The sequence below is a fragment of the Sminthopsis crassicaudata genome, chromosome X (genome assembly GCF_048593235.1).
Source record: "Sminthopsis crassicaudata isolate SCR6 chromosome X, ASM4859323v1, whole genome shotgun sequence".
In the NCBI taxonomy this organism is placed as follows: Eukaryota; Metazoa; Chordata; class Mammalia; order Dasyuromorphia; family Dasyuridae; genus Sminthopsis; species Sminthopsis crassicaudata.
Window position 1 is genome coordinate 549,480 of NC_133623.1, and position 26,836 is coordinate 576,315.

General features: G+C 43.4%; 2 protein-coding genes across 17 annotated transcripts in view; one reads left to right on the plus strand and one right to left on the minus strand.

The window, feature by feature from the left end:
- The window catches only part of LOC141548335 (uncharacterized), a 360,889-nt gene that overhangs the window by 278,597 nt on the left and 55,456 nt on the right, over positions 1 to 26,836 (minus strand). The gene's annotated exons all lie outside the window — the stretch shown is intronic.
- LOC141548607 (olfactory receptor 3A10-like) lies at positions 6,659 to 7,606 on the plus strand. The gene has a single exon (XM_074277610.1). The coding sequence runs from the start codon at positions 6,659 to 6,661 to the stop codon at positions 7,604 to 7,606; it is 948 nt and encodes a 315-aa protein (XP_074133711.1).

The following is a 26,836-nucleotide window of genomic DNA, read 5'->3' on the forward strand; positions in this document are numbered from 1 at the left end:
TAGTGATACTGATCTCAGATCAAGAAAAGGCAAAAATAGATCTAATTAAAAGAGAGAAGAAAACTTCAACTTGATAAAGGGTACCATAGATAATTAAGTAATATCAGTACTAAACATATATGCACCAAGTAGAATGCATCCAAATTCCTAGAGGAGAAGTTTGTTGTTGTTGTCAATGTTGTAAATTTACTTTTTCAACAATGAGGTGATTTAAACAAGTTCCAATAGACTTGTAATGGAGAGAGCCATCTGCATCCAGAAAGAGGAATGTGGAAACTGAATGTGTTTCACAACAAAGCTTTTTCACTGTTTTGTTGTTGTTTGTTTGCTATTATTCTCATTTTTCCCTTTTTGATATTTTTCTTTTGCAAACAAATAAGTAAATTCGCAACAATGACGACAATATTATTGTTCTATAAGAAATGATCAGCAGACTGATGTCAGAAAAGCCTGGAGAGACTTACATGAACATGAAATGAGTAGAACCATGAGAACATTGTACACAACAACAAGATTACAGGAGGATCAATTTTGATGCACTTGGCTCTTTTCAAAATGAGGTTCAGGACAATTCTAAAAGACTTGTGATACCCAGAGAAGGAACACTAGGAATTGGGTGCAAACTGTTTGCACTATTGTCTTTCATCCCAGGTTACTTTTACCTTCTGAATCCAATTCTTCCTGTGCAACAAGAAATTTGGTTCTGCACACATATACTGTATCTAGGATATACTATAACATATTTAACATGTTTGGGACTGCCTGCCATCTAGGGGAGGGGGTGGAGGGAAGCAGGGGAAAATTCGGAACAGAAGTGAGTACAAGGGATAATGTTGTAAAAAAAAATTTACCCATGCATATGTACTATCAAAAAAATTATAATTATAAAATTAATTTTAAAAAAAAGACTTGTGGTGGAGAAAGCCATCTGCATCCAGAAAAAGGATTGTAGGGACTGAATGTGGATCAAAACATAGTATTTTCCACCGTTTTGTTATTGTTTGCTTGCATTTTGTTTCCTTTCTCTTTTTTTCCTTTTTAATCTGATTTTTTTTGTGTAGCATGATAAATGTAGAAATAGGTAGAGAAGAATTGTACATGTTTAACCTATATTGGATTACTTGCTGTCTAAGGGAGGGGTTGGGAGAAGGAAGAGAGAAAAGTTTGGAACACAAGGTTTTGCAAGGGTGAATGTTGGAAAACTATCTTTTCATATATTTTGAAAGTACAAATATATTATTAAAAAATAAAATCAGTAGCCACTACCCAACTGAAAAATGATCGAGAAATATGAAGTAATCAAAGATATCTACACTCATATGAGAAGGTGCTCTAAATCAAGACTTCCTAAATTTTTTTCTACTCCAGTCCCCTTTTTTCCCCAAGAAATTTTACATAACTCCAGGTACATAGGTATTTCATAGCTACAAATCAAACATTACAATAAATTATAAAGAAATGTATTTAAAACAATTCTTTGACATACATATAAACTTATCATTTTAAAGGTGAAAATGAGTTTGCATACTAATGAGATATATGTGCTTGTTAATTTTTACAGAAAAGAAATTTCAACTTAGAGGAATATTTGATACCTACATCCAATTGCTTGCTTTCTCAATGGGTTGGAAGAGGGAGGAAGGAAAAGAATTTGGAATTCAGAGTTTTAAGAAACAAATGTTAAACATCGTTTTTACATGTAATTGGGAAGGAAGGAAGGAAGGAAAGAAGAAATTACTGTCTGGGCCGAGGCATCCGTCTCCCCCGCTCTCCCCCCACCTTCTTCTCTTCGGCACCAGTTGTCTGAAAGGCTGGCCAACAACTAATTGGTTTTCCCCAGGGTACAAGCAACACTTATGTAGTAGCACAAGGGATTATTCAGCAATCAACTTGTTTACTCATCTCTGCCTTTCACCCCTGGGCTCTAATCCCTTGGTAGATGCAATTTATCATGCCAAGGGGTTTGATCTAAAATAGAAATAATATGTCTCTCTCCCTTCCTTATCCCATCCCATCTTCCCTCTCTCTTTATAAATCTGGCTCTACTTACCTACTTCTCATCTACATACCCATGGCCCAACCCTACACTTCCCAGAACAGGGTGAGTTGCTACTTTGACCCTCCTTTGAGTAGTTCTATCTGAATTGTAGATTTTCAGGACTTAAAGGAACCTTCATAATCACTCATTTTGAAGAGGACTAAACTGAGGTTCGAGCTAAAATTGCCTTGTTTTAAGATGCTTACAAACAATTTACTCCAACTCCTTTATCTTATAGAGGCAGAAACGAGGCCCAGAGAAGGGAAAGAGATTTGCCCAAGTTTACTACATGAATCAGAGACAGAATGAAAACCCAGGTCTCATGTTTAGTCTGTAAATGGGCTGGATTTGAGTGGGAGGCAGGGGGAGAATGGATTGTAAAGTTCTGTCATCTCTCAATTGTAATCCTTCTCTGGGAGGAGGTTTCTTTTCTGTGTGAATCCTTTTCTCTGTGAGCAGGTTTCTTAGGAGGCTTCTGGAGCCTCCAGCCTAGAGCGAAAGTAGAATCTCGAATCCTCTTCTTCCTGAATCCTGGCTGGGAATCTCCTCCAGCTTCCCTCAAGTTCTCCCAGGAAGTCTTGTTCTTATCCCAATCTAGACTGTTGTTCAGACTCAACGTTGCCTCTTTTTATCCTCCCAGAGTTTTCAACATATGCCTGAATGTTTTTTCCGGCAGACAGGGTATGAACATTTTCCATGTCATCCCAGGGGCCAGAATTGGTAACAAATTTTTGAAAATAAACTGGAAGGTGACTTGTAGAGTCTGTTGTAGAGGGGACCCTTGGTCATATATGGCTTTGGTGACATGGCCTCTAAGGTCCCCCATAGTTCTCAGATTCAGCATATCTATATTTGTTTCCTCTTCTGGTTTCCTTCTTCTTAGACAAATGTGATTGAACTAAATCGGGGAAAGAGGGAGTCAGAAAAGGTCATTGGGGGCCACAGAGAATGAGATGAAGAGTTTCAAGAGCTGGATATGTAACAGGTAATCCTAGGGAGCTAGTAGACTCACAATGTCTAGTCAAATCCACATTCAGGGTGACTGAATATGCTAATGTTTTTGGATATGCTAATGTTTAGGGAAAGAAGCAATCAGTCAAGAGACAGACTAGGCTGAGAGAGAAGAGCTGGGGCCCTGATATCAAGGGGACAAAGAGGGAGCAGGAAGGACATGAAATAATGGGAGACTAGGAATCAAATAGCAGCAGGACACTGAGTGGGATATAGGAGAGAATGGAGAGACGGGAGGAGGGTCGGAGAGCACATAGGTTTCATGTCAACGTCTGGGGACTTTGAATTCTAACTCTGTACTTAGTATCTCTATGACCTTGGACAGGTCACTTCCTCACAGTTTCCTTTGTTTCCTTATCTGTCAAATGAAAGAATTGGACTTGATGAGATCCCTAAAGTTCCTTTCAGCAGTAAATACCACTTCTACAAGAAGCTAGAAATGATACATGTCCAATCAAGTCCAGCCTTGGCTGTTATCCAGCCCGCCACAGTGTGAGCCAATCGTTCAAGTTCAGTTAGGAAAGATCAGGAAAGAGGGAGTGGGTCAGGAATCAGGAGAGAGAGAAAAAGAGAGAGAGAGAGAGAGAGAGAGAGAGAGAGACAGAGACAGAGAGAGAGAGAGACAAAGAGAGAGAGAGAGAGACAGAGAGAGAGAGAGAGAGAGAGAGAGAGAGAGAGAGAGAGACAGAGAGAGAGAGAGAGAGAGAGAGAGAGAGAGAGAGAGAGAGACAGAGAGAGAGAGAGAGAGACAGAGAGAGAGAGAGAGAGAGAGAGAGAGATGGGGAGTAATTAGCTGCAGACTTTAGAGATAGGGTAATAGGAATCACCAGTACATAGCCATCACCAAGTCCAGCCCAGTTGAACCTTATTGTAAATGGGAGAAGCCTAACTCCTGGGAGCTAGCTGGGGGTGAGAATGACATAGGGATGCCTAGCCCAGCCCCATCTCTTGGTCTTCCCTCAGGCCTGCCTCTTCAATCTCATTGAGCCACAGAACATCAGAGAGGCTGGGCCCCAACAAGGCTAGGTGGTCTCAGCTTGGGGGACTTTCTTCTCTGCGCTGGGCTTTCTTTCCCATCCCCAGTTCCTTGGGGCACACCATTTCTGAAGCTCCCAGAAATCCAGCATTCAATGGGGACAATCTCGCTCTTTCTCCCTCAGATGACTGAGTGTGATTCCTCTCACCCTAAACGTGCATTTCTCACTCAATTCCCAGAGGAGGAGGAGGCTCCGGCTTCCCCCAAACCATAGTGTGGCGGGGATCTCCATGGCCATTTCTTTGGAGAAGAAAAGAAAAGCGAAGCTCAGAGTCACTGAGGCATGGACTAGTCTGCACAGGGTTAAGAAACCAACTAGCCAAAGAAGGCCTTCATTGTAATTTGGTAAAGCTATGGCTGCACTTAAAACACACGCACGGACACAGACACGCACGCCACCAGTACTGCCCAGTGTGGCTTGTCCCTAGCAAATTGTCCCTCGAAGGAAACACAAATAAGTAAAACTGCCATGGAGAGCAACCAGATCCTATGGGATATACATCGTGCTGCATTCTTAACCATTTACACACATGTACACGCAAACACATGCATGTGTACACACATGCACGCCCACACACATATGAATTGCACACACAAATACATGCGCACGCAAGCACATTTGAATGGATGCTCACACACATGTGCAGACACATGGATGAACACTCACATGTATGCACAATCACACAGTGCACACACATGAATACATGCTCACACATGAAAGTACACTCCTACACATGCATACATACGAATGCACTCTCGCTCACACATGAATGCACACTCACACATGAATGCACACTTAAACACACACACACAAAAGCATGCTCACACAAACGTGCATGTAAATGAAGGCGGGCACACACATGCACACTCATACCTCCACCATGAGAAGGGATAGGGACATGACTCTCTCTTCTCTGGGCCAAGGCTCAAGCATGGTCCTTCCCCCATTCCCACGGGCTTTGAGGGCTACCTCTCTAGATAGTACTCCCCCTCCTGGGGATATTGATCTTTTCACTTTGCTTTCCTCATCCTGCTGCGCCTCAGCCAAGTCTCTCCATGTTTCAATCGTTCCTCACGGCCACATAATAGTTCAGCATATCCCTGTCCCACAGCTGCACCCCATTTGATGAACGCCCATGTTGGGCCCACTTTTCCACTCTCACAGAATTCTCCTGCGTTATTTGGTTATCTATGGTTCCTTTCTTATTGTCATTGACCTCCTTAAGGTACATAGCCAATGGTGGGACTGATCAAACACCCTGCTCCTCATTACCCATGGTCTGAGTGTCCTGCACAGTTAGGGGCATGTGTTTGACCCAGAATTGAAGTTAATCTAAATGCCCCTTACAAGCGACGTCTCTAGGCTTTCGATCCCAGGGAAAGGCCCGTGTTACCAGGCAAACTCGTCGGCTTCCTTTCATCGGACAAAAAGGGCACAAAAGCGTCCAGTGCATTTTTCTTTCCATCCCCCCTTCCAAGAACTTAAAGGTAAATCTGCTACCAATTACAGTGAGCAACTGACCCGGGTGCAGTAGTCTCTCTTTCATTTTGTCCTTTCATTTTGCCTCCATTAGGGACTGTGTCTTTCTGCCCAAGCCCATTACCCAACGAACACCGGATTGACCTAGGTCTTATAAATCTGCCCTTATTTCTAACCTAGCCCCAGTTTCTGTGTTTTTAATCACTCCCCAGCCCTTTTCTCATTCTGAGCCTGTTTTCTCAGCTAAAAACGAGGGATGGGGACTAAACGATCTCCAAGGAGCTGTCTAGCTTTCCATCCTATGCTGTTGAGATCAGCAAGTCCCTCTCATGAAATACAGTCTGAGTTGTACTCGGTGCCTGCTGAGGAAGTGCAATCTGCAGCTTCCCATAAGGCCGGACTCATTCTCTAATTCCATCACAAACACCTCTGAGCTTCGGTTTCCCCATGGAAGAACCTGAGAGCAGAGAGTTAGGGTTGGGCAAGGTAGGCGCTGAGGTCCATTTCAGCTTTACCCAGCTAAGGACCCATGAACCACCAATGTGCGTGCGCACTCCCCCCCCAAACCTGGACTACTCTGGGAGTCTTCCTTGGCACAGATTCCCTTCTCAGTCATGCCAGACTCCTCACTGCTCTCTGGGTCTTGGTTAGCCAAGCTTAAAATTCAGGAGTTGGACAAGACAACCTTTCCAGCTCTCACCATCTATGAATCTCTGAAGCATCATGACACACATCAGAGCGGACCTGGGCTCAGTTCTCTGGCTCTCGATTCTGTCGAGGGCTGCGGTTCATTTTCAAAATCCAGTTCTGATCGCACCAGGAAAGAGAGCAGTGAGTTAAAGCTAGAAAAACCCGATGGTGAAAGGCACCTCTCTCACACCAGCAGCTGCAAGTGCCCCCCCCACACACACACACACACTGTTGCCGTCCTTTGGGTTTCCATCTCTCTCTTCTTCCACTTTCTCTCATTTTCGGAGTTCTCAGTCATTGGTATATGGACCATTGCTCCTTTCCCCCTCAAGTTTCATTCTTGCCCCCGTTTCAGCAGGTCCCCGCCATCCCCAAATCCGATGCCTGGCCGAGGCAAGGGCCCATGGATCTGGGGTCTGCTCAGAACAGGACATCTGTGACCGAATTCATCCTGCTGGGGCTGACGGAACGTCAGGAACTGAAACCCATCCTCTTCACTGTCTTTCTCCTGGCCTATGTAGCCACTGTGGGTGGCAACCTGAGCATCTTGGCTGCCATCTTGGTGGAAGCCAAGCTGCACACACCTATGTACTTCTTCCTGGGGAACTTGTCTCTCCTCGACATCGGATGCATCACTGTCACAGTGCCCCCGATGCTGGTACAGCTTCTGACCCAGGATCTCTCGGTTTCCTTTGCTTCCTGCTTTTCCCAGCTCTTCTTCTTCCACCTTCTGGCCGGTGTGGATTGCCACCTACTGACTGCCATGGCCTACGATCGCTTCTTGGCTATTTGCCGCCCACTGACCTACACCACCCGAATGAGCAGGACCATCCAGGGGAGTCTGATAGGCGTATGCTGGACCATCTCTTTCTGCAACGCACTGACCCACACGGTGGCACTGTCCGTGCTCAGCTTCTGCGGCCCCAATTTGGTAAACCACTTCTACTGTGATCTGCCGCCACTTTTTGGGCTCTCCTGCTCCAGCACCAGTCTCAATGAAAAGCTGCTCTTTGTAGGTTCAGTCTTCATGGGAGTGATGCCCCTGATGCTCATCTCTACCTCCTACGCCCACGTGGCCGCCGCCGTGCTGCGAATCCGTTCGGCCGAGGGCCGGAAGAAGGCCTTCTCCACCTGCACCTCACACCTGACCATCGTGTGCATCTTCTATGGCACAGGCTTGTTCAACTACATGCGCCTGAGCTCTGTTAAGGCCTCAGACAAGGACAAAGCCATTGGGATCCTGAACACTATCCTCAGCCCTATGTTAAACCCACTCATCTATAGCCTCCGGAACCCTGATGTTCAGGGTGCCCTGCGAAGGGTATTTGTGGGCCAGAGGCCCGTGGAATAAGGAGACTACAGCCCCCACAGCCTCTTTGTTTCTTTCCTCCTTTCCTTCCTTCCTGCTCTCCCTCTCATTCTTTCTTTTTTTCCTTCCTTTCTGTCTTTCTTTGCTTTCTCCTTCCTCTTTCTCCATTTAATTTTCCTTCATTTCTTTTCCTTCTCCTTTCTCTTCCACCCTTAAAATTTCACTTCTTTTCTTCTCTCCTTTCTCTACCTCATTCCTTCATGCTCTCCTTGCCTTATCCTTTTCCTCCTTCCCTTCCTCCTTTACTCCTTTCTCTCATTTTCCTTTTCTTTTCTTCCTTTCCAACTCTTCTGTCTTTTGTTTCTCCTTCACTCCCCCCCGAAAAAGAATGAGTGGATTGTCCAAAGGTCACACGGTAAGTTGTGACAGAGCTTGTACTCGCACCCAGATGAGAGGGGATGAGTAAGAGGCAAAAGATGGAGGGGAACAGAACGGACACAAAAGGAAAGGAGAGTGTGAGCCAAGGATAGTTCTGAAGCAGGAGTATGGCGAAACTTGGTTCAAGAACTTTTCCTTATGTTCAAATGCATTTCAAACATTCAATACAAGAAGGGCTCTGCCCCCTCTAGGGAAGGACGTTTCCAGCAAACCCTTCTCTTTGTGGCAGGAGCCCTGTCTCCCTGAGGAGACTCCAGTCTAAGGAAGTTGGGCTTTTCTAAAGAAGAAATAGGCCTGAGGACTGGGGAGTAATTGTCATTCGAAGTTTGTTTTCTAAAGAAAACAGAATTTCTGCTTGAAAATGCAATGTGAAAGGGGTTGGAGTGTCCCCAATATAGTTCCTAGATTGATTCAGCTTTATCATGAGAAGGAGATTTGGGTAGAAACCAGAGGATAGGGCATTTTTCCTTGGATGGAGAGAGTAGGAAGTTACTCCTAAGCCAATTAGGACTTGATAGGTTACCAGCTCACCTATGTTATATATATACACACACACACACACACACACACACACACACATACACACTCTCATCCAGACTTCTTGGTTGGCCCCCAAGTATCTCAGTGACAAGGAGGTTCTGCTGAAGAAAACTGGCCACTGAACCAAGATGGGCCTCCCTCAGTAGGGTAGAAAAGGTCCCTAGAAGAGCTGAAACTCTTGAGGATCACATCTAGGCCATTTTTTTCTTGGACTTCTACAGTGAACACGTGTGTGAAGTCCGTGGCTGACTCATCTGCTCTGTTTGTCTTTGTCTGTGCCGGATTCACCAAAATGCAATCCTGACAAATGGATGTTTCCATCTTAAGTGACCACTTTCTGAATTCAAGTTTTCTAAGTTTCCCTAGAAAATGGCCCCTGCCAAGAGGGCACTCCAACTGGAAGGATGCAGAAAGCCCAGATTGCATCTGGGAAGCCAGGCTACCAACTTACTTTGACTTAGGTATTTCTATTTCCTCTCATTTTGCTCAGCATTAGTTCCCTCGGTTTCAAATGGACACATGAGATGGCAAAGAGAGGCCGTTTGAGTGTTTGGAATTGAGCACAGATAGAAACAACCGGGTGGCAGTTACCATGATGAGACATAAAATATTCTCAAAGCAGAGCCAAGGCAACCTGAGTTTGATTCATCAACAATTACCAAATTAAGGTAGCAAATCCTGTCCATGTGTGGATAGGGTCAGATCTGGTGGCAAATGACATCCTTCTTCTAGTACGCTATAACTGGATGCAATTGTTAAAGCTTTGTTCCCATTGATGCTAGCTGCAATAAAGCATTTATTTTCCTACACCAGCAGAGGTGGTCTTCACGTCTGGGTTCAAATCACCTATTTACCTTGTCCCACGTGGCAGCATGTACCTAAAATGAAGGCATAGTACCTACATATTTGTGTCTGCTGCTTTGGAAAGAGTTAGTCTTGCCACCTCCAGTCCCTAACGTGACGGCCTGGGTCACAGACGAACTCCCAGATAAACACTCAAAGAGGCAACTTTAAAGTGGACACATGTCCACTTCCAGGGATGAAATTCTAGGAAGTCTATGGAAAAGCAAGAGCACCTTGAGAAGATATTGACCAGAATGAGTGAGTGAGTGAGTGGATGGATGAGAAACCTTAGTCCTCATAGATGTAAATCTCTAAAGCACATAGCTAAATACAGGTTCACTAGTTCCATGATGGCCAGAGGGCCAGAGCTGAGATCCTTCCCACTAGCCTGTATGCCACCTAAGAGCCAGAGAGGACGTCATCAGTTTCTTTGGCGTGCCCCCCTTTGCGGACTTTGTGACAAGCAAGCTATATCCCCCAAACAAGTGTGGAGCTCGAAACGATGTGGGCTTCATGAGAGCTTTACCCACTGATAGCTTCTGGCCCAGACATCCACTAACTCGTCATTGCAGAGGGAAACTGAGGCCCTACTGAATGGCATGTTAACTACATTCAGGAAAAACCTGAGAACTTAAACCAGGATCCTCCTGGTCGCTGAGGTTTGGAACAATTGAATCACTCTTAACTTTGACTTTGCCCTCTCCTTTCCTTTCCCCTGGTTTGATTCTTGGCCAACTCCTGTCATTTCCCAACCCACGACGTATTTTATAGCCATTTCTTTTTCTCTCCCCACATGGCCATCTCTCATCAGGACTATGGAAATGGCCTCCAGGTTGCTCTCCCTGCCACAAATCTATAACTTATTCGTTCCATCTTCAACACAGCAGCCAAAGTAATATTCTTGAAGCATGAATCTGATCACATCAATCCCTTGATCAAAACCTTTCAGTAACTCTCTATTGTTTCTAGGATCAAACACTAACTCCTCTGGTTAGAAAGGTTAGTTACCCCTTCAAAGTCTGGTCCTAGGCCACCTTTGTACACTTAGTTGGGAAAGGTAGAATTAAGCTTAATGTCAGAGAAAACTTCCTAACACTCAAAGATGACCCCAAGTGAAATGGGCTCTCACCCAACTCCTTGGGAATCTTCCAGGGAAAATTGGATGGCCATTTGCCACAGTCACTGGAAAGGAATTAGTCCAATCGGATAATATCTGTGCTCCTTCTCTTTCCACTCTGAGTTACTGAGATTCTTTGGATATGTTAATATTTCCCCATGATTCCATTTCTTAAATTTAGTTTGAAATGTCCCATTTTACAACTAACTGCTTCCTGAGTTAATTGTTCCCTTCAATCCTGAGCCTTCCAAAAGCTTCCTTCTCTAAATCTCCAATTCTGAGTCAATCTCCAACAAACCATCTCTTCTTCCCTACCCCAACCTCTCAGCTGAAGGGGACTAAATTCCTTCTTCACCATTCTATCCAGTTCACAGGATGATTGCTCTCCATCAATTTCTCCATCTCCATTTAACACTCCCCTCTCCTCTCCCTCCCTCTCTTTGGGTCAATAACCAGGTACTTCTATGATCATCCCCATGAAGGTGACTGGACTTAGGGATTTAGCCAGGCAGGAAGCATACACACTCTCCCTCAAAGCAACCTGGCTGTATTGGTAGGGGGGAGGGTTGTGCACAAAGATGAAGGGATACAGAGGCCTCTGCAGACCAGCCACTTCCTATTCCTTTTTTTTTTTAATTGGATTGTGTTGGGTTTTTTTAATTTTTTTTATTAATTTTATAATTATAAATTTTTTTGACAGTACATATGCATGAGTAATTTTTTTATGACATTATCTAGCCACTTCCTATTCCAAGGAGCTCTTTTTTGTGTTAATAGAATTTTGCCGTCTTGCTCTCTAAACTGTGAATTTTGCTGTCTTGGTCTCTAAACTGTGAAGAGCTGAAGCCACACAAAGATCAAGTAGTTTAATTACTCACTCTCTGAGTGAGGAACACAGTTTGTAAACTGGAAGTTCTCCTGGGCAGGAGACCTCAGGAAAGGGAGAGATTATATACAGAAATCCTAAATGGGAAGGGAAGGAGAAAGTGGATTATAATATGATCATTTTCGGGGCCTGAGAGGTTGCCCATGACAAGCCCACAATGAAGGACAATATGGGTATTCTCCAGTCCTGTGGGAACGGACTTAAATTATTGTTTCAACTCCCGGGGAGGGGGGAGGAAGTACTTACTTGGTGGGGGGCAGGACCAGAGTTCTTTGATGGAATAAGTTCTATAATCTTTGACTCACCTTCACTTAACACACACAGGAGAGCGTAGTCAAGGACTGATTGATCCTTTCAAGCTGCACTGGTAAGACTGACCCAAATCAGAAAAGGCAGCTCTAATAGATATAAATTATTAGTATATTCATTAGACATATCATCTTGATAATTATAAAAATCATAATTTTTCCTTGTTGGAGTCCAGCTCCAATAGGGTGTGAAAGGGTGTGAAAGTACAAGGGCCAGGCGGAGAGAGAATTTCGAATATGAACTCTTCAAAGTTTATTGATCAGAGAGACAAATATATACGTCAAATGCTTATAGACTTGATACAAAGTACACTCTTTGAAGTTCCTATAGCTTTCCCTGACAAACAAGATCTACTGAGATGTAAATGATTAAGCCCGGGATCTTGGTTACTTACAAGAGACGGAAATAGTTGAGATACACATCTCATACTCAAGTATCTTTGTCCCAAATGCCTTTGTCTCCATCGTGGGCTGTTTTTTCTGTCCTCAATTCAAAGGTTTACCTTTAATCCACTGAGTAGTGTTTGCATTTTGCTTCAGTCTCTAGATTTCTAATTTATTATATTGACAAGCATGGCTCTGCTATTTCTATAGAAAAGGGAGTTTTGGTGAGCCAAGTTACTGTAAGATTCAAGACCTGGAATGGATTCTTACCTCGTGGCCCTCTACATTTCCTCATTCCCTCCTTTAGATCAAAAGGTTGGAACAACCCTGAGAAGCGACAAGGAACATTCATTTGAGATATGGCATTGATTTTTAAGTAAAAATAAGTGAATGGCAAAGCGAATGTGAGGTAAATGGCAAGGCAAATAAGGAAGAGGAACATCAGACCAGGGAGGGCAGAATGGAGAATGCTGCCAAAGTTTTCGGGCAACCAAAAGAGTAGATCAAAGGAAGGTAAGGGGGAAACATGCTTCAGAACATCCTGATCCCTCTTCCATAAATCTTCTGCTTGCTTGCTAAGAGCCCAAGGTCTTCCTCGATTTCAGGCTCCTCCTCTCTGGGCCAGTAGGCTGCCCAACACCTTAGGATTTTGTAATACCATGAAGGCAAGTGAATCAGGAAGGCGGTTGTGATGTAGTATAGAACCATATAAAAAGAAAAACAGTGTGAAAATGGAAGGAAAAAAACCTGCTACTTCCATAGGCACTGAGATTTAGGCCTGAGAGGATAGTAGCAGGAGATAAAAGGCTTAGTTTATACAGAGAAGAGCTGTAAACCTCAGTCCACATCCACATTCTTGGACTGGGGTCTTGGGGACAGCTGCCTACTTCTGATGCCAACTGTTTTGGACCCTAGTTGATTTTCAAGGTTAGGTTCTGCAATCCAGGTAAGTGGTACTGCCCTTCTAACATGTGACAGGTGGAGCCAGGACTCCACTCCCCAGAGTTTGGCTGCAGCGGGGGTGGTGAGCAGGACTTCAAAGGGACCTTTCCACCATGGCTCCAAGGAGTGCTTAGAGAGGTGTGTTTCCAGGAGACCCAGTCACTGGGTTGGATTAGGTTGCGATTCCTAAAAAAATGGGACTGTGGGACAAGTTGGTAAGTCTCTGATATTTTCTGAGCCAATCCAACATAGCACTGTAGGAAGGAGTCTTTAGTTGCTATGCTTCCCACCACCCATGGGTATAGTGGCTGTGGGCGTCCTGTTGCTTTCTCATAAGGACTGAGCTTATGAAAACCAAATGGTCTGGATCTAAGGCTTAGTAGGGCTAAAGACCGGGCTTTGGGCCCAGGAATACCTAGTTCTTCAGAGAATTTAGCAAAGGAAGTTTTGTTTTGTTTTGTTTTGTTTTTTCTGAGGCTGGTGTTAAGTGACTTGCCCAGGGTCACACAGCTAGGAAGTGTTAAGTGTCTGAGACCGGATTCGAACTCGGGTCCTCCTGAATTCAGGGCTGGTGAGCAAAGGAAGTTTTAAGTATCCCATTAACTCATTCAATTATCCCAAGTGCTAAGAGATTGACCAGGATGAGAGCAGCTTAGCTAACGAAGCTCCTGTGAAATGGGAACTTCCATCATTATGTATTTCTTTAGGAACCCCCCCCCCCATAATGGAATGATTTTTTTCTAAGTGGATTTTTGCTGCCCCAGAGAGTGTGAAGGAGAATGCTTCTACCCACCAGGAAAACATACAGACCCATAACCAAAGTATATTTGTAACCATGGGCAGGTGGCAAATGAATGGAGTCCATCTGCCAAATTTAAAAGGGGGCATCCGGGAGAGGAAACTGGCCACGAACTGGCTTCAGAGGCTCGAACACATCATGCTTAGGGCAGGTGGGACACATCTTACAGGAGGTGATGGCAGCCCCGTGAAAACTTCCCCACCAATAGTTTTAATCTAGTTCTACCAACTTGTTGGGTCCTCTGTGGCTGAACGAATGAAGATGTTCATTACAGGGATAGATCAGCTTTTAGGGAGGACTTCAAGTGCACTTGAACCAACCCATAGTTCCACAATCTTATCAAGTTCTCCTTTTGAAGTTCTTCTTGCTCTGCGACAAGCATTCTCTTCTTCCTCAGTTAGGCGGAGAGACTTAGCTTATCCATCTCATTCTGAAGGCTGCCTAAGGCCACACTTGTGGGACAAAGTTTCTGGGTCCTCATGAATTTGGGGAGTTACAGCTGGGATTTAGACTACTTGCTCCGCCATCATTTCCCCCGGCAAGAAGATATTTTCTCCAGAAGGCCCTGGAAGTTGATGCTACAGCCTGGGGAAGCAGTAAATGGTCTGATAGCTGAGAAGCCCGTTTTTGATGTTTAATGGGCTGTCCTGAGGAGGTGAGGGAACCCTGATCCTTCCATAATATCGCAAAGTCATATGCCACCCCAAACATATACCGGCTTTCAGTATAGATATCAATCCTTCTTCCTTTTCCTAACTGACAAGTCTTGGCTACCGACTCAAGTTGGGTTTGTTGTGCTGAATGGGTACGAGGTAGCGGCAAAGCTTCCCCCACTTCTGTGGCGGAGACGATGCTGGAATCAGTAACCAAGTCTCCTTCCTCATTTCTGAGGCAGGATCCAGCAGGATCCCAGTCCAAGTCTTTACCCTCTAAGGGGGTTTCCTTCAGGTCCTCCCGAGGAGAAAGCAAGACATCCGCCTAAACTGTAGTCACGGTCTGAAGTCTCACCCTCACTTTCAACCTCAGGTGGAAAGGTAGCAGGATTGAGTGTGCAGACATTTGATGGTCAGATGAGGCTGGGACAACGAATCACTTCCAGGTTGGCTAGTCTGCCGAATGCCAGTGTGGTGTGAATTTAGGAGAGCTTCAGCACCATAGAGAACATGTACCATTAAGAGAGAATTAAGACAAATGTCTTCAGTGGCAGACAAGGACACTACTGCCCCAAGGCAGCCTGGGAAGCCTTTAGCAATGTTCCCCAAAGTTTTGCTCTAGAATCCCATGGGACAGAAAGCTTTCGCCACATTTATGTTTCAGCACACCAACCGCATCCCCGCCCGTCTCCGAGATGAATAAATCAAATGGAAGAGAACAGTTGGCAAAGGCTCAAGGTGGTGACGATTGGAGAGAAGACTTCAAAGAATCAAACAGGTTTTGAGCCTCTGGGGAAAAAGCCAAAGGTTCAAGTACAAGATCCTTTAGGAGTCCATAAAGGGGAAGGGTGATATCTGAGAATTCAAGGAGCCAGAGAAGCTGGACCCAGGAAGGCACGGAGCTGAAGTTCGGTGTGAGGTACAGGAAATCGAGTGATAATTTTAAGATGGGACAAATCTAGGCAAAGGCCGGAGACAGACAGATGATGTCCTAGGAACTGTACCGAGAGGAGGGCATATTGAGATTTGCCCCTAGATACCTTATGGCCGCATGCTGCTAAACCACTAAGGAGGCACACAGAGTCCCTATAAGAAATGTCTTGGGAGGGAGAACAAAGCAGATCATCGACATACTGAAGGAGGACCGGGTCCTTAAAATCTCCCCAGAACAAGTCGTGTTTTAAGACAAACAGATGGCGACTCAGTGGATTCCTACAAAGGATCGTCCGGGTATATTAGTATCCCTCCCAGGTAAAAGCAAATATGAATTGGCTTTGGGGGGCAACTGCAAATGAAAAGAAGGCACTACAGAGGGCGCCACTGGAAAGTAGCGGCCCAGGGTGGTACAAGATTAAGCAGAGGGAGAGGGTTTGGCACCTAGAGCACCAGGCTGGGAAAATGGGTGTGTTCATGGGGGAACAATGAGGTTCTTAAATAAGGAGGCGCCAATAAGGGGCCAAACTCCCACAGCAGCCTCAGTGCTGAGTGGGTATTGGCATATGGAAATTAGGGGTGCAGATGTGCCCAGCTGTGATAACTGACCCCATGTCAAAGCCCACAAGCACAGGAAACTTGGTTAAGAGCCAGATGGTCAGAAGGGTTGGGAAAACCCTAAAGAAATGGAGCCACTTTCAGAAGTGGAGTGTCAAGTGATAAAAGATACAAGGTTCCTTTTAGATCAAATAGTCACCCCTAATTTATGGAGGAGATCACATCCTAGTGAGTGGCTAGGAGCCTCAGGGACCAGGACCAAAGGGTGAAAGGGATTGATCCCTCCAAACAAACGGAGAGAGGCTCTGAAATATTGGTAATGTCTCCAACTGAGATACACTCTTGGGAGTATGGAGTGGGGAATGCAAAGGGGTTTAAAACTAAGGGTATGACAACGGTGTCAACTAGAGCAGACACCTCTGCGTGACCAAGGAGATATCTCCAGCAGGAGTCCAACAGGCATGGCCTGAATATTCCCCCCCTTGGGTCATTCCTCCTGCCAAGGCTCCCTGGAGCTGCATCATGCTGAGTAATTGGGATTGTAGGGAGGGTCCCCCCACTTTTCTGGGGTGCTTCCTCTTTTTGCTCTTCAACATCTGCTCCTGCCCCCTTCTATATTCTTTCCTCCAGTGACCAGGTTTTCCACAAGTAAAACAAACTCCTCCTCCAGATCTCCTGCCAGCTTTTGGGCACCAAAATCCCTCTCCCCCCCCCCAAGCAATCATGAGTTGATACAGATCCAGATACCCAAGTCTGTAGGACTATAGGGTGAGTTGGAACTGTTCAGCAAAGCCTATGGGATGCTCCCTGGGGCTGGGACACTCCTTGGCAACAACTTGGAGTTCTCCCTACTTCGGGGACTTCCAACCAGAGTTCTGACAGGACGACTGTCCTCAGGCTTTTTTTCTGGATGAATTTTGGCTTGTACCTTGAAAGGGACCATAGAAGCTGGGGAGCTGGTGGAATGTGTTGATAAAGGTGGGTACAATTTAGGTAGGTAAATAGCTCGGGGGTGGTTAAGGAGAACATCTTTAAATGATTTCATCCTTTCTTTCAGACCCGTACGCTCCTTCCTTGCCCTCCAAATAGCCTTTATTATAGCCGCTCCATTCAAGAACCTGAGTTTCCTCATCCATCAGTTTCTGCCTCCTATGCTCTGATTTGATCTTATCAAAGCCGCCCCAATGAGACCAGCAAAGTCATCACTGGTCAAATCAACCCAATCGTGGCAATAGCAGGGACACTCAGAACCGTATTTCTTATCCGTTTGAAAGGCACGTGTTTGTTTTGGAGATGACTTGACGGAAACCGCCTCAGTATTCCTATTTGCCCTTATTGGACCTTGGTCGCGTTTTAAAGGTGAACACGCAAAGCTAATAAGACCACTTTACTAACAAGTATACACAACACATTGTAAAGAGTTACGGCAATATAAATACACAAAAGCAGTTAATTCCCCATGCTAGCAATTCACTTAAATTACAAGAGCAAACATTTCACCCCTCTACCCAAGCTCATTTCCCCCTCTATCAACTGCATACAAACCAAACACGTAAGCAATTCTTAGAGGAATTTACCACATCCAGAAAATAAACCTGCAGCCCATAACTGGACATGCATTTATCAAAGAGAACAGAGGCATGCAGAAGCCACTCCATGCACAAAAGCAAAATGGGCTCACCAAAGTGGTCCGGATCACCAAAAAGCTCCTGGAAATATTCCTCACAACGAAAGGTGGGCTTGGTCAAAGGATGGGCCCAGTAAGCAGCGAGTGAGTGGGAGAGAACTGGACAGACTAAGTAAGAGTTGAGACTCTGGAAGAAAAGGTCCAGTGGCTCCCAGTCCCTTCCCCAACATACTGGAGAGTTCAAAGCTTCACTTCTACTTCCACCCCTTAAAACCGCTGCCATCAATTAATGGTTAACAAAATTTTGCTGGCCCCAAAGCAGGCCCAGGTGTTGGAGATAAAGGAGCAGTTTAATTCATTAATAACTTGCAGTTTGTAAATTGAAAGTTTTCCTGGACGGACCTCATCCTGGTGCAGAAAAGCTAGAGATTTTATACACAATTCACAAATGGGAAGGGAGATCACAACACAATCATTTTCAGGGCCTGGGCGGCCCATGACAAGCCCACAAATGCAGGATAATATGGGTGTTTTGCAATCCTAATGGAACAGTTAATTGTTTCAAATCCCAGAGGTGGTTACTTGGGGGGAGAGGAGAGAGGATAAGAGTTTTGTGATGGGAACAGGTTCTACAATCTTTTTTTTTTTTTAACTGAAGCACTTGGGGTGAAGTGACTTACCCAGGGAAACACAGCTAGGGAGTGTTAAGTGTCTGAGGTCAAATTTGAACTCAGGTCCTGCTGACTTAAGGACTGGTACTTTATCCACCGCACCAGCTAGCTGCCCTTTGGGTTCTACAATCTTTGATTCCCGTCATCTAACATACACAGGAGAGAGTTGTCAAGGGCTGATTGATCGCTTCAAGCTGCACTATAACACTCTGACCCCCAAGCCGGAAAAGCTCTAAGAGATGATATACATTAGTAATATGTTCATTACACATATCATCTTGATAATTAGAAAAATCATAATTTTCCCTCATTGCTTGACTTGCCATTTGATCTAAGTGAGTAATTGCCAACTTTGAAGAGCATTTGGGGCACTCTATTGTTATTTAGGAGGCAATCAGAAGGCTTGGAAATTAGCTTAAAGGAACGAAGGCTGAAAAGAGCTCCCAGGGCTTATATCCCAAAAAGAGATCTTAAAGAAGGGAAAGGGACCTGTATGTGCCAAAATGTTTGTGGCAGCCCTTTTTGTAGTGGCTAGAAAGTGGAAAATGAACGGATGTCCATCCATCGGAGAATGGCTGGGTAAATTATGGTATATGAAGGTTATGGAATATTATTGTTCTGTAAGAAATGACCAGCAGGAGGAATACAGAGAGGCCTGGAGAGACTTACATCAACTGATGCTGAGTGAAACGAGCAGAACCAGGAGATCATTATACACTTCAACAACAATACTGTATGAGGATGGATTCTGATGGAAGTGGAAATCTTCAACATAGAGAAGAGCTAATTCAGCTCCAATTGATCAACGACGGACAGAAACCCCTACACCCAGAGAAAGAACTCTGGGAGTTGACTATGAACCACCACATAGCATTCCCAATCCCTATATTTTTGTCCGCCTGCATTTTGGATTTCCTTCCCAGGCTAATTGTACACTATTTCAAAGTCCGATTCTTTTTGTGCAGCAAAACAACTCTTTGGACATGTATACATATATTGTATTTAATTTATACTTTAACATATTTAACATGTATTGGTCAACCTGCCATCTGGAGGAGGGGTGGGGGGAAGGAGGGGAAAAGTTGAAACAAAAGGTTTGGCAATTGTCAATGCTGTAAAATTACCCATGCATAAAATTTCTGTAAAAATAAAAACAATGACGAAAAAAAAAAATAAACCTTATTTAAGAATCTGCTGCCAGCCACATAATGACTTAGAAAACTGCATAAAAAAAAAAAGAAAAAAGCTCCTAGGAAGTGAGCGATTTAGTCTGGAGCTTTCTGGCTGCCAGATTAGAGGGGCTCAGTAGAACTAGGCACCCTGGCTCTGTGCCATCTCAGCTGCCCTAAATCTCAACTCTGTCTTCACTAAGGTTCCTGGAAGCAGAAAGAAGGCTCCAAGGACCATGTAAACTCCTGATGCCAGCAAAGAGGCCAGCAGGAAATCGGAGTCTCTAAACAATACTTTCATCCCTGGGAGCCAGTGAGTGCAGAGATTAACGAATCAAGACTTGGAAGAGAGAATTTGATAGGACTCACACCCCTTCATATACACCCTTTAAACACTCAATTTCACAGACTCAGACTACAGTTAGTAGGTCCCCCCTGCTAATCCAGGCTCTAAATTGGAGCTGTGTTGGTGCAGGTTTCCCATTTTCTTCTCTATATCTGTTCCAGGTGAAGAGCAGTGCACAGACCTGAAAGGAAGAGGAAGCTATAGAGCGGTCAACCAGTTCCTCTCTAGGATCCAATAGTAGAATCAGAAAGCAAAGAGTAGCTTTTATTTCTGCCGTCCCAGAAAAACAAAACGATGCAAAAGAGCTCTCCAGACCTCGTGAACAAATGCAGAAATGAAAAGGAATCAAATGACTCCTAAGACTGCCCCGGGAAAGTAAGAATACTTCAGGAAGCTACTCCTAGTCTCTGTACCTAAGCCATCGTGGAGAGAATCCCAGGAAATGGCTAGCTACCTCTCAGTGGAGCTGCCTTTGTATTTTTCTAAGTTTTTTTTTTAATTTTATTTTAATAGGATATTGTTTTTCCAGTTACATGGAAAGGTGGTTTTTGATATTCATTTTTGTAAGATTTTGAATTCCAGATTTTTTCTCCCTCCTTCCCTTTGCCTCTCCTCCCCCTCCCACAAGACAGCAAGTAATCTATATCCTCAAGAGACACTAAAGAAGGGGACGGGACCTGTATGTGCCAAAATGTTTGGGGCAGCCCTCTTTGTAGTGGCCAGGAACTGGAAAATGAATAGATGTCCATCCATTGGAGAATGGCTGGGTAAATTATGGTATATGAATGTTATGGAATATTATTGTTCTGTAAGAAATGACCAACAGGATGATTTCAGAGAGGCCTGGAGAGACTGACAGGAACTGATGCTGAGTGAAACGAGCAGGACCAGGAGATCGTTGTATACTTCAACAACGATACTGTATGAGGATCAATTCTGATGGACATGGCCTTCTTCAACAATGAGATGAACCAAATCAGTTCCGATTGATCAGTGATGAACAGAACCTGTTACACCCAGTGAAAGAACATGGGAAATGAGTGTGGACCACAACATAGCATTTACACTCTTTCTGTTATTGTTTTCTTGCACTCTTGTTTTTCTTCTCAGGTTACTTTTACCTTCTTTCTAAATCTGATTTTTCTTGTGCAGCAAGATAACTATAAATTGTATGCGTATATTGGATTTAACATATACTGTAACATATTTAACATCTATGGGCCTACTTGCCAGCTGGGGAGGGGGTGGGGGGAAGGAGGGGAAAAGTTGGAACAGAAGGTTTTGCGCGGGTCAATGTTGAAAAATTACCCAAGCATATGTTTTGTCAATAAAAGGCTATAACAAAAAAAAAAAAAAAGACTAAACCTTTTGGATAATAGTTAAGAAGAAGACAGCAAGCAATCTGATGTAAGTTATACATGTACAATCATTTAAAATATACTTCCACATTAGTCACATTGGGAAAGAAAAAACAAAACAAAAGGGAAAAAACCATGAGAAAGAAAAAACAAATACACGAATGAAGGTGAAAATAGTATGCCATGATGCACGTTCAGTCTCCAGAGTTCTCCCTCTGGATGTGGACGGCATTTTCCATCTCATGTCTATTGGAATTGTCTTGGATCACCACATTGCTGAGAAGAGTTAGATCTATCCACAGGTGATCGTCACCCAACCTTGCTGTTATTGCGTACAATATTCTCCCGGTTCTTGGTGACCTTATTAGCTTAGAAGAACAAGCCACTGAAGGTTCAGAGACAGGAGTCCATGCCAGAGTCTGTGCCCAGTAGTGTTTGATTTACAGGATCCTAATCTGGCAGTGGATTGACTCCATAGCCAAGATGTCCAGTCCAACAAACAAGGGAACTCTGTTTACCAACTATGCCATATTTGCAAGTGAATTGCATGGGTCAAATGCTTTTGTAGCACCTATTTTAACGTTATACCCATTCTCTTCCGGGATTGAGGTAATATGAGGAAATGTGCCCCAAGTTTTGGGAGGAAATGTGCCCCGAGTTTTGGGAGGAAATGTACTTCACTTCTTGTTGCATCTTCTCAATAAACAAACATCCTTTTGTCAGAAACAAAAACAAAAACAACCAAAAACCCTAACTTGTTAGGTGTTGGGAGCCAACGGCTTCGGCCCAGGTGTTTCTCCCCCCTAAGTGGGCTTTACCCTCAGACAAATTGTTCTGAGAACCATAGAATATTCCAACATTGTATCCTAACTGCAAACTGTTCCTGTTCATTGAGCCAGCCATCCCCATGTTCCTTTCCCAGGCCCAACCCAACTTCTTCATCACTCCTGCTCCTTTCCCAGGCCCTACCCTACTTCTCTTTCTCATGCTTTTTGCTATATAAGCTGTACTCCAAGAGCAATAAACTGAGACCTTGACAAGAATCTGCTTGGTCTCACTCTTCTTTCTCGCCCGTTTCTCTTTCAGGCTGGGTTCCCCTCGACCCCCCCCCCCCGAATAACTGAGTCCCTGTGGATGGGACAGTTAGGTTCTTACTAAGTGCAGCTCTCTGGAAGAAGAAGTCTCTCCTCTAGACCAGAGAGCAATTGGCAGTCTCTGGAGACAACACAACAGCACATTACACTAACTGATGTTAAGTAGCTAAATCAGACTGGGGTCCTGATCATTTTTTAAAATAGAAAAGATGTTTTTCTGGTTATACATGTACACTAATTTTTTGATACACATTTCTTTATGAATCATGTTGGAAGAGAAAAATCAGAACAAAAGGGGAAAACCATGAGAGAAAAGAAAAATAGAAGAAAAAGGAAAACAAGTGAACATAGTATGTGTTGATTTACATTCATTCTCCATAGTTCTCTCTGGATGCAGATGGCGTTTTCTATCCAAAGTTTACTGGGATTGCCTTAGAACTGACCCACAGAGAAGAACCAAGGCTTTCATAGTGGCTCATTGCATAATCTTGCTGTTGCTGTGTACGATATATTCCCAATTCTTCTTGTTTCAGCATCAGTCTATACAAATCTTTCCAGGCCTTTCTAAAATCAACCTGTTCATCATTTTTATAGAACTATAACATTCCATTATCTTCATACACTACAACTTCTTCAGCCATTCCCCAACTGATGGGCAAATACTCAGTTTCCAAATCTTTGCCACCACAAAAAGGACTACTACAAACATCTTTGCACATGTGGCTCCTTTTCCTTTCTTTATGATATTTTTGGGATACAAAGTAGTGAGACAGCTGGATCAAAAGATATGCACGGTTTGATAGCCCTTTGGGAATAATTCCAAACGGCTCTCCAGAACGATTGGATCAGTTTCACAACTCCACCAACAATGCTTTAGTGTTCCAGTCTTCCCACATCCCTTCCAACATTCGTCATTATCCTTTCCTGTCATCTTAGCCAATCTGAGAGGTGTGAGGTGCTACCTCAGAGTTGTTTTAATTCACATTTCTCTAATCAATAGTGATTTAGAGCATTTTTCACATGACTATAGATGGCTTTCATTTCTTTATCTGCATATTGTCTGTTCATATCCTTGGATCATTTATCAACTGGGCAATGACTAATTTTCTTATACATTTGACACAGTTCTTTATATATTTTAGAAATGAAACCCTTAAAAACAATGGCTGTAAAAACAAAAAAATGTTCCCAGCTTTGTGCTTCCCTTTTAATCTTGCTTGCATTGGTTTTGTTTCTGTGAGAACTTTTAATTTTAATGTAATCAAAGTTGTCCATTTTGCATTGGATAATATTCTCTAGTTCTTTGGTCTTCTGCAAAGAACTGATCCCTTGCTCTCTTAATTTGCTTATGGTATCACCCTTTATGCCCAAATCATGTACCCATTTTGACCTTCTTTTAGTATGGAGTGTGAGATGTAGGTCTCTTCTGAGTTTCTGACATATTATTTCCCAGTTTTCCCAGCAAGATTTGTGAAATAGTGAGTTCTTATTCCAGAAGCTGGAGTTTTGATGTTTATCAAATACTAGATTATTATAGTCATTAATTATTGGGTCATATGTATCTAACCTATTCCACTGATCCACCACTCTATTTCTTTTTTTTCTTACTGAGTTTACATTCTTTTTATAGAGCTTTTTATTTACAAGATATATGCATGGGTAATTTTTCAGCATTGACCCTTGCAAAATCTTCTGTTCCAACTTTTCCCCTCCTTCCCCCCATCCATTCCCCTAGATGGCAGGTACACCAATACATGTTAAATATGTTAAAGTATATGTTAAATACAATATATGTATACATGTCCAAACAGTTATTTTGCTGCCCAAGAAAAATTAGACTTAGAAATAAGGTAAAAATAACCTGAGAAGGAAATCAAAAATGCAAGTGGACAAAAACAGAGGGAGTGGACATGCTATGTTGTGGTTCACACTCATTTCCCAGGGTTCTTTCACTGGGTGTAGCTGGTTCTCTTCATTATTGCTCTATTGGAACTGATCTGGTTCATCTCATTGTTGAAGAGAACCACGTCTATCAGAATTGGTCATCATACAGTATTGTTGTTGAAGTATATAATGATCTCCTGGTTCTGCTCATTTCACTCAGCATCAGTTCATGGAAGTCTCTCCAGGCCTTTCTGAAATCATCCTGCTGGTCATTTCTTACAGAACAATAATATTTCATAACATTCATATACCACAATTTATTCAGCCATTCTCCAATGGATGGGCATCCACTCAGTTTCCAGTTTTTGGCCACTACAAAGAGGGCTGCCCCAAACATTCTTGCACACACGGGGTCCCTTTCCAGTAATAACACTGCTGGATCAAAGGGTATGCACAGTTTGAGAACTTTTTGGGCATAGTTCCAGATTGCTCTCCAGAATGGCCAGATTCTTTCACAACTCCACCAACAATGCATCAGTGTCCCAGTTTTCCCACATCCCCTTCAACATTCACCATTATCTTTTCCTGTCATCCTAGCCAATCTGAGAGGTGTACCACTCTATTTTTTAGCCAGTTCCCAATGATTTTGATGACCGCTGTTTTAAAATAGAGTTTTAGGAGTGATACTCCATCATCCTTTGTATTTTTTTTCATTAATTCCCTTGACATTCTTGCCCTTTTGTTCTTAGAGATGAATTTTGTTATTATTTTTTTCTAGCTCTCTGACATGACTTTTGGTGCTTTGATATGGCCCTGAAGAAGTAGACCCATAAAGGTAGAATTTTCATTTTTATTATATTAGCTTAGCCTAACCATGAGCAATGGATATTTTTCCAGTTGTTTGTATTGGGGTCCTAATCATGGTTGCTATTAGGAAGAAGACCTCAGAATAGGAGCTTGAGCTGATTTCACAGAATGACATTCTCCAGTAGAGTATACTTCTAGAGCCTTAAAGGGTGAGATGATTCTTTTAGGGAAGCTGCCTCATCAACGTGGGCAAAGATTAGGATGAGGATCCTCAGATTATACCCAGGCCAAAACTGTTTGGTAAACTTAGATAGCAGAAGTGTAGTGATATTGGATTGTCCTCCTAGTTCTTCCTTTTGTGTAAACATAAAACTCCTTGAAAAAACATAAAATCCGAACTTCTACTTCATCTCTTTCTCTCTTAACTCTTTACAGCCTCGTTTCCAACATCATCATACAACAGAAACTGCTGGAGGGGATTCTGAAAGATAGTAGAGTAGGTTGGAAAAGTCTGAGTTGCTCCACAAACAAGACAAAACATCAGTGAAGGGCGAACATAGGGCAAAAAAAATCAACAAGAGTTGGGACCGAACAGTGGTCCTCCTGAGACAGCCAAAGAGGATCCAAAGAAAGGTTCTGGGAGAGAGCTTTGGCCCAAGTGAAGCCTAAACACTTCCAAGGCAGCTCCACTGAAACAGCTGCCTTAAGGACATAGCCTCAACTTTAGCTACAGGGACTGTCACCTCATGGACAGTATGGAGGCAGGGAAGTCGAGCATCTGATCAGGAAAAAGATTGAAGGCATCGCTGCTGCTGAGGGATACCTGGCCCAGCTGTGCCTGTTGAAGGCAAAAGCAATGGGTCGGGGATGATTCTGGCTTCCGCCACTTTCAGGAGAGCAGAACTCTTAGTTTCTGGTTCCGGGCCAAGGGGGAACAACTGAAGATTGTAGCTACTGAAGGTCTTCAAGGAGCACGAGCATAATCGGGGGTGGGGGAGGAGAAGGCACTTTGTGCATGAAGGGGAAAATGAGTGAGTGAGGTTGGGCCCAAGACAAAACTCCAAAAATAACAATAAGAAGGCCCTGAGACCAGAAAAACCATCCTCCATACTCCAGGACTAGAGATAGTAATAACAAGCTTCTAAAATTAAAAAAAAAGGAGCAAAGGAGAAAGGAACATAACCATAAACAATTACTATGGAAACAGAAAAGACTGGGGTTTGTCTTCAGAGAAGGGTACGGAAGCAAAAGCAAGAAGAGAATTATCCCTCAAATTAAAGTCTGCCCAGAAAGAATGTTTGGAAGAATTCAAAAAAGGCTTGAAAAATCAAATAAGAGAAATGGAGGAAAAATAGGAAAAATCCAAGAAAACCAAGAAGATTATGAAAAGAAAGTCAACCAACCAGTAAAAGAGATCTGACATCTTAAGAAAGAATACGACTCCTCGAAAGCTAGAATCAGGTAAGGAGAAGGCGACAATGTGAGGAGACCAAGAAATAATAAAACAACCGAAAGAATAGAAGAGAAACAACAGATCTGGAGAACAGATCAAGAAGAGAAAATATCAGAATAACAGGACTACCTGAAAGCCATAATTAGAAAAAAATATCAATACAATAATATAAGAAATAATGAAAGAAAATTGCCCTGAAGTTTTAGAACAAGAGGGGAAAGTAGAAATAGGAAAAACCCACCAACTAGCATCTGAAAGAAACACAACATGAGAGCCAAATTCTGGGTTGAGGAGAAAATCTGAGAAGCAACAAGAAAAAATTCAAGCGTGGTGAAGTCAGAATGAGAATGACACAAACCCCAGCAACAGCTAGACCCCTTTTCGCCCAAAAATTTTTACGCGACCTGGTTGTAGAGTGTACAACACAGAAGCCAAGCATTTACTGATACTACATCACAATTT

Excerpts from the sequence above, each read along its gene's own strand:
- LOC141548607 (XM_074277610.1), top strand. The coding sequence starts at position 6,659 with ATGGATCTGGGGTCTGCTCAGAACAGGACATCTGTGACCGAATTCATC.